This window comes from Sinocyclocheilus grahami, unplaced genomic scaffold (genome assembly GCF_001515645.1).
Source record: "Sinocyclocheilus grahami isolate Dianchi unplaced genomic scaffold, SAMN03320097.WGS_v1.1 scaffold264.1, whole genome shotgun sequence".
NCBI lineage: Eukaryota > Metazoa > Chordata > Actinopteri > Cypriniformes > Cyprinidae > Sinocyclocheilus > Sinocyclocheilus grahami.
In genome coordinates this window covers 104,567-113,475 of record NW_015505443.1, presented here as the reverse complement: position 1 = coordinate 113,475, position 8,909 = coordinate 104,567, and the positions used below count along the sequence as shown (strand labels likewise).

The 8,909-nt window shown below is 37.5% G+C and overlaps 1 protein-coding gene across 1 annotated transcript in view; it reads left to right on the top strand.

Annotated features, from left to right (window-relative positions):
• The first annotated feature begins 4,323 nt into the window (after positions 1-4,323).
• Positions 4,324-8,909, top strand: part of LOC107599329 (uncharacterized) — a 10,777-nt gene continuing 6,191 nt past the window's right edge. Inside the window, exons 1-3 of the mRNA XM_016290892.1 lie at positions 4,324-4,354; positions 4,874-4,909; positions 6,515-6,787. Coding sequence (XP_016146378.1) covers positions 4,324-4,354; positions 4,874-4,909; positions 6,515-6,787 — 340 coding nt within the window. The remainder of the gene's footprint in view (positions 4,355-4,873; positions 4,910-6,514; positions 6,788-8,909) is intronic.

The following is an 8,909-nucleotide window of genomic DNA, read 5'->3' as shown; positions in this document are numbered from 1 at the left end:
TTTTGCACATGATAGTGATTGGTTGACTGCCAAAGAAGCCATGAGCCCAGACAGTAACTGGGATCTGCATTGTTCAACATGAAGGACATGACCCAGTAGATCAGAAGGGGTTGACATTCTCATTTCATCCTTTCATTATACAGTGAAGACTATCATGTGTTATTTTACAGTTGAGTATAGATTATAGTTAGACCTAACTGAAAACATTTCTTTTTATTGTTTTTGTTTTTGTTTGTGCTATTGATTGTCATTCATTTATTTGTTCTTATTTTATAATTTACTATTCACTTGTCTTTTTTAGTTAAAATAAGGCCATGTCCACACGTACATGTTTATTTTTATAAACAGAGTTTTTCCTTCTTCCGTTTAAAAAAAAAATCTCCATCCACATGAAAACGCAAACGCGTGGTCCATGAGAAATAGTCCTGCCACTACAGCTGGAAAAAATCCTAGAGGAAACATTGTTCCGTTGGACTTTATGGACATGGCAAGTTGGAATTACCTATTACAGGGCTCGTGGAAGAGTTCAAATGCACCAAGGCAAGGCTCGTCATGACCCTAACTGAATCCGAGGATGCAGTCATTCGAACAGCGGCCCCCCAGGTGGTAGCGGGAAGGAAGTGGATTCCATCGGAAGCTGTTCAGAGTGCAAAGTCTGCGCTTCACTTCAGAGATGTGGTTGGACAAGTACAGCATGGGAGGGCAGGGTTTGGACTCATCCCAAAAACTCCTCTGTGGCACAAAGCAACATCAGTGCAGAAGAGACAGCTAGTGGCAGAAGAAGTCAGGAGACAGGAGGAGGGTGAGCGACATGCCAAAGCCGTCTCAGTGGCCAAGCAGGGGAAATGGACCAACTGGGAGGGCCTGGAGAAGAAAAAGCTCAGCTGGCGTGACATCTGGCAGATGGATGGAGCGCGGCTGAGTTTTGTCATCAGAGCCACATACGACCTGCTACCCTCCCCTCAAAATCTGAAAGAGTGGTATGGAGAAGATCCCGCCTGTTCCCTGTGTCAAGTACCTGCATCCCTAAGGCACATTCTATCAGGGTGCACTACAAGTCTTACCCAAGGGCGATATACTTGGCGGCATAACCAAGTACTTAGAGAGCTGGCATCAAGACTGGAACAGAAACAAACCACCACAAACAACCTCCCACAAACATTGGCAGAACAGGTTAACTTCACAAATTTCATACCAGCTGGCCAACATCAAGAGAATCGTACACCTAAAGATGCAAGCTTCCTGCAATTAGCGCGGGGTTGGAAATTGGAAGTGGACCTTAATAAGAAGCTTGTGTTTCCCCCAGAAATAGTGGCTACGACACTCCGGCCAGACATGGTCCTGCGGTCTCCAACAACAAAGCTGGTATATGTTGTCGAATTAACAGTACCATGGGAAGAGGAGGTTGAAGAGGCTTATGAGAGGAAAAAGCATCCCAGAACGGCTGGAAGACTAGCATCTTCCCAGTAGAGGTGGGATGCAGGGGTTTTGTTGCAACATCTACCACCAGTTTGCTGAGAAAAATAGGGGTGAAGGGTCGCTCTCTCCAACAGGCCATCAAGTTCATATCAAGTGCTGCTGAAAAAAGCAGTAACTGGCTCTGGATCAAGCGTAAGGACCCCATCTGGGCAGCAAGGTAGAGACAGATGGTATGCGGTCAGGCTTAGGCCCGACTCAGGGAGAAGGACGCCCCTGCCATGCAGAGCCCATCAGGGATATAGAGGATATGGCATGGAGGGGGGTGTGCCTGGGACGCTGGGTACACCGTTGAGCCTTTTGGAGACGCTGTGGGCTTCAATCAACGAAACGTTGATGAAGCAGGGTGCCCACCTGATGACCCCAATGGCATACCTTACCCTCTTTTTTAACCACTCCACACCGATTGCTACTATCAAGAGTTTCCTACTAAAGGGATTGAAACATCTAGTTCTATTAGCTTTACTGCATGCATTTAATAAAATGAGAATGCATTTATAAAGGTGAAAAGAAAATGACCCTGAAATCACTTTGAGTCAAATGTCAGCTGGTATTATGAAGGCTAATTCTTGATCAGAATTTTTGATTATTGATCAGAGGGTGCTCCTACATTTTTTAAATTAGGAGGACAAGCGCTCCTAATTACAAGAAGACAAACACTGCTCTTAAACTGGGTGTGTGACGGCTGTGGAATGGGGTTTGGCTGAGGAAATCAGTTGAATTTGGCTGAATTCAGTCAAAAGATTTTTTTTTGCTTTAACCCCATAATTTTCGCACATCAGGGAGCCGTATCAATATGCGGGGTATTGAAATCGCATTCGCTTGCTGTTCAATTTCATTTTCGATTTTGCGATATAGCGGCACTCTGTGTAAAGGGAGCACATCTTACAGTGTGTGCATAATTATTAGGCACGTTGATATTCTGATCATAATTTTTTCCAAGCACATTTTACCAATTCCAAACCACATCAATCTTAATAACTACTATTATTTTTGTATTTAATAATTTAGAAGTGATACTGTATATAATTGTCCATGAAGGCTAGAAATGAAAAACTCCTTAAGATGTGCAGAATTATTAGGCAGGTTTTGTTTACGGATGAAAAAAAAAGAGATTTAACTCTGACTGAGAAGTCAAAAATGATTAAATCCCCATGAGAAATATTAAAAACGAATGCAATACAGAAATGTCAAAGTTAAGGCATGACCATTGGTCAGCAAAATGCTCACTGGGACAGCGGGGTCAGAAAAAAACAGGTGAAGAAGAAAAGACAAACGTTAACTGCAAAATAATTAATGTGAAGAATTAGGTGTGAAATCATCAGTAAGCATTTAGTCTCCAGCGCCACCATTTTCCAGAACAGCAACCTTCCTGGAGTCTCCAGAGACTCAGAGACTTTGCTTGGGTAAAAAATCCTAAAAAATGACCCTCACTTAATTAGATTTCAAATTTAAATCTTGTACAAGAACTACAGCAAAAATCAGTTTGATGCATATTTTATCAATATTTTAGAAATTGAATTTTATTTATCACCAGTACTGACTTCAATGGATTTCATTATATTCCTTTGAACATGACTGCTCAAAAACGGTCTAAATTTATGAAACCTACACATTCAAAACATTATTACTCTGAAATGTTTAATGTAAATGTGAAGTGTAAGTGATGAAATGCTGGGGTGTGAATTTGATAGGTGCTTAATATAAAATAATTTGTGCTTTAAAAAGTCCTTGAAAGTCCTTGAATCTGGTGTTCATGAAAGAGTGGGAACCCTCTGGTTGTCGTAATTAAGTGGTTAAAATTAATTGGCTCAACAAGAGTAAGTTGTGTACATGTTAAATCCACAAGATAATTCAAATAAACATGATTTGATCTCATTGGTTGAAGATTAATTTTGCTCTTTGGTTCTATTTACCTATAGATTAAGTTGAGATAACATAATTCAAATGCGTGGAAATGTGCGTCATAATTAAATTAAGTTGCACCAACGATTTATTTTTTGTTGGTACAAAATGTTCAAAAAGCATGATACTTTAGCTCATTTCAATTAATTAAACTGAACAAGAAGCTATTTTTCTCTTTTGTTATCATAATATTGTTGTAGAGAATACATTGTAATGGACTACTTTAAGTGTGTGATCTGTGAAAATGACAGTAAAAGATATATGACCTTTTGCAAGAATCGAACCGATTTCTGAGTGGAGTAAAACAAGCATTGCATTTATTTTTTTCCCAAAAAGTTTCTTCCTCAAAATAACTAAATGAATCATTATTTGAATTAAGGAGACAAATTTATTCAGAGGAACCCAAAACAGAATTGTTAAATTTCATGATTTCCATCCTTTGTCTTGGTGAAAACTGTGTTCGCATGTACAGATATTTTTAAACACAGAAGCCTGATAGAATAGAAATAGACAGAGATGAGCTCATTTATTTCAGTTCAGTGGCATTAACCAGTGTGAGAGGAGCAGCAGTTGTTCACTAGTTTCTGCTGCTTCCATAAAGTAATGAATGCAAAAGTACTACCATTATGCTAAAGAGCCATCACAATATTGATTAATTTTTCCCTATTCTTTAAACACACCAGAATATTAATTATTCTCATAATGCCAAATCTGAGCTTATGATTCATGGTAATATTTCTGTAGAAAACTTGCATGTTAGTCAGTGTGAAAGTTTCTGAAAGATGATGTTATAAGATTATCAAAAGATCATCTGTAACACATGAGGTACATTTGCATGTCTTTAATCTGTAATGATGTTCCTGAAGATCTGACTGCAGGTTTCAGGAAGTTTTGAGGCTTTAACAGTCTGTGTCTTTAACCGTCTGTCATCATTCAGTCAGTATGGAGCTCAGTCAACATCCTCTTGTGCTCTGTGAGTATTATTTTCACTGTATGTATTTCAGTTGATGATAATTGCTCTTATCTGATTAAGTGATTCAGTGTTCCTTAATTTTTCCCCCTTTCCTGCAGCTTTATATATGAGTAAACAATCGGTTTTGTGTTTTGTAATGGTGTTTATTGAATCAGTTCTGTAGTTTTGTTTTTCATAGTTATTGTCCTTGTTGCCTTAATAAGATGTTCAATAGTACTTTACATGTAGTAAGAATGAATTTTTAGTCTTCTGCTTGTCTTCAGACTGTCAGCTTTAAATGTGCTAACCAGTTCTCTCTGCTTTGTCAAAATACATAAAATATCAATCAGATGTGATAATATTATCTGGACACATACATTTCTCAACAAAACAAACTAGAATATGAAACACTTAAGCATGAAATTATGGTGTTTGACAAGCAAGGGAGGAAGATATACCTTCATAATATGTCTGATGTATAATACACAGTTGATCAGCTCAGTGACCAGACTAATGATTTTTTTCTCTTTGTGTTTTTAGTGCTGATTTCAAACATCCACTCTGGACACAATAAAGGTGAGTGAATTTGATTCACATAATTCAAAAATGTCTTTTTAAATTTAAATACATGAGGTTCAGAGGTACTCCAAAATTATGGTTGTGGTTTTAAATTTTACAATAAATTGTAAAGTGTTCATATGAGTGTTCAGATTTGTAGGGTTCAAACACCAAGACCCTTTTTACTTTTGCTTACAACTCTGAACCCATTGGTCTGAAGATGATTTCAATTTCATAAGTCGCAATCATCGAATATTGTAAAAAATGTATTGTTCATGTTTTCTTCTCATTTTATATTCTAACAAAATTGGTTCATATTATTGTCAAACTAAGTCTCATAAAAATGGTCTGGATTGTTGAAGTTTGCAGTCATTACCAAATTACATTAAGTAGTCATGATTTATCTCTGTAATGCTTTTACCTGGTGAAATAAACTCTGTAGGCCTCACTGATAATTTGTTTAGTGACCGCGCCACCTACTGGGCAGATTTTTTTATTTTTATTGTTGACCTCTTTGCCATTTAGAACTTTATTGCTGCTGTATCTGCACAACACTTTGTTGAATGTTGTGTCTCTTTGACTGCTGGTATAGATGTTGATGGTGTGGCAAAATGGGTCAGTATCTGTGCTATTAACTCAAAGTTTATGGGATTACACCTCACCTAGTAGGATGGTCTTAAAGTGAGATCTTGGTTGTCCTTTAACTCTTTGCATTGTGCAGAGTGAATATTGGCATCACTGTCACTGTACAAAAGCTGTCACTGGATCAGTACCTTTTCGAAAGGTACACTTTTGTAGCTTTTAGGTACTAATATGAACACTTTAGGTGTACTTTAGGGTATAAATATGGTACCAAGATGGGTACCCTTTGAAGAGGTACTGCCCCAGGGACAGCTTTCATACCTTTTTCCTGAGAGCACATTGTCTGTGAAAATCTAAATGCACAAATGATTTACCAGTGAGCGGATGAGATCTTCTGCTGAAACACCTTCACAGCTCATGCTACTAATTATTTTATACTGACAGATATTCCCAAACCAACTCTGACTGTGCAGCCACAGAGTTCATTATTCACTGGAGATTCAGTTACTCTGAGATGTGAGGTGGATCAGTCACGGGATGGATGGGAGTTTTTCTGGAGTAAAAACTCAAACACTGCATCTACTGAAGCTGCAATTAAAACAATCGATTCAGTGAAAGTCTCTGATGGAGGAGAGTACAGGTGCAGAGCACGAAGAGAAGGACATTACACAGATTACAGTGAACCAGTAACAGTGACAATATCCGGCAAGTATTTTTCTCATATAATGAACTGCTCTGAGAACACAATGAAAATGATTCATAAGACAATGAATAAGTGTAAGCTATAGAGAACAACATTTCAGTCTAACTTGATTTTTCCTACTTATACTCACGCTGTGATCAGCAGCAGCTGGATGCAATAATCGCATGCCAATTTGCATTGGCTCGTTTAGTTTACACTCGAAGTAGATTGGTCCCTCTAAGCGAGATCCCAATTTCGTCGGTCCTCCGACGTGACGTCGAGAGTGACCGACTGAAAGGGAACTGTGTTCATACAGTAAAAGCAGCACATTGTTTTCATTGTGAATTGTTGTTGTACAGAAAGACCAAAACTCAAAGTGAGCATCAAACCTGCTCAACATGTATTCAGAGGAGAGACAGTCACTCTCAGATGTGACATTGATGGTGAAGGAGTCACTAGCTGGCAGTACAGCTGGTATAAAGACAGTTCAATCAGTGTTTTCAGTGAACTACAGGAACACGCATTCAGTCCTTTTACCGAGTCTGACGCCGGTAAATACTTATGCTATGGAGCAGAGAGAGGAGGATCACGAACATCAAACATCAGTGATGCAGTTACACTGACAGTATCAGGTGAGTTTGATCGTCTCTTCATACACACACACACACACACACACAGACACACACACATACTTGCATTTGTGGTTTACGGGGACTCTCCATAGGCATAATGGTTTTTATACTGAACAAACTGTATTTTCTATCGCCCTACATCAACCCTACACCTAAACCTACCCCTTACAGAAAACTACTGGCAATATTTGAATTTCATAAAACACCGTTTTGTATGTTATTTAAGCCCTCATATACCATGTTTACATTGTAGTCATTATACACATTTGTGTCCTCATAAACCATATATACCAGTACACACACACACACACATGTTTGTTTTTGTGAATTGAGGGGACACTCCATAGGCATAATGGTTTTTATACTATTTGTTAAATGTGAGCCAAAATCATCACAATTAAAAGAACCAAAGACTTAAACTACTTCAGTCTGTGTGCATTGAATTTATTTAATACACGAGTTTCACAATTTGAGTTGAATTACTGAAATAAATGAACTTTTCCACAACATTCTAATTTATTGAGATGCATCTGTATTATGCATAGCTGATCGCTAAATTTAGGGGCTGTGTGCGCTATTGGCCTACAGATTGATTTACAACACGTGAATTCATTAATTTATCCTGAAAGAAATGGAAGTGACATGAATGCCTGCAAGAGGGAGAAAAATTGAGAAGCCTATATTTTATAGTTTTATATACAACACTAATTCTTTGAAAGAAACACTTCTTCAAATTATATTTTAAATTATCATTAGGCCTGGACACCCGTTCATGTAAACCCCCCACCCATCTAACTGGACACCTGTTCATGTACACCCTCCACCCATCTAACAGGACACCTGTTCATGTACACCCCCCACCCATCTAATTTGTAAATCCGTTTGGACACCTGTTCATGTAAACCCCCCACCCATCTAACTGGACATCTGTTCATGTACATCCCCCACCCATCTACATTTAGTCATTTAGCAGACACTTTTATCCAAAGCGACTGACAAATGAGGACAACAGAGGCAATCAATTGTAGTATTAAAACAACTAAAAACAGATCCAAAATTAAAAGCTAAAACTTTATAAATACATTAAAATGAATAACAAATACAAATAATACAAATCAAACAACAGTAGTTTATCAGTAATCCTAAAACATAACACTGCCAAACTTACTTATTTAAATCTCAATTATGGATTAACTTTAAACTTAACATTTAAATGCATATCTCGGGTCTTTATCATTCTCGGGACATCATTCTCTACCCTCTCCCTCCTTCATTTTTTTAAGTTAGACATCAACTATCTTAGTATTCCTCAATCTATTAATTATAAATAATATAACAAGAAAAAAATTGTAAAATATAAAAGATTAATTGAAAAAAAAAAAACGGATTAATTTTTTGTAAAAAGTGTATAGGGTCGCTAGAGACCCGAGGAATGTAAATGTGTAAGTATTTTTTCCTGCGCAACTATATTTACATATCTGATAACTCAATACGTCCGATGCATCTTTTTGTCCTCAAGGTGGCACTGTTTGATACACAATAATGACGTGACGTTTCACTCATAATTACCGCAGGCAAAAAACAAACGAATATCATCAGCAAAAATTGAAGAGGTTTGAATGGCTTTACTACAGAGCAATTACTATACCCAATGAAATATAAATGTGGCTGTCATTTGATGCTGGATGTGGTGAATAAGCTGCCAGTGATCAAAATATTGAATATGAAGTCACTGAAAACGATAGTTTTGAGAATATGGTTGAGATCGTGAATATGAGGCAGATGCTGAATGTACTGTGGAAGTGCGCTCTGACGATGACAGTGCTGGTAAAATCATCTGCTCAAATTGAACCCTTTTAAGTTTCAAAAGGTAACGAAATATGCTTTATTTTATTCTTCTGTAATTGTTCTTAAAATATCAATAGGGTTTTTTTTTTTTGCTATTACAGCAGTTAGAGGTCCATCCGTGCTGGATGTATGGGTCCGGGTCGCCAAAGACCCGAATATGTAATAATGATTGGCGAAACATTCACGCATTTAAGGGTTAATGGAGGTTTAATTAAAAAACAAAAAACAAAAAAAAGCACATGCAATTAAAATATGTAACTGATCGAACAAAAAC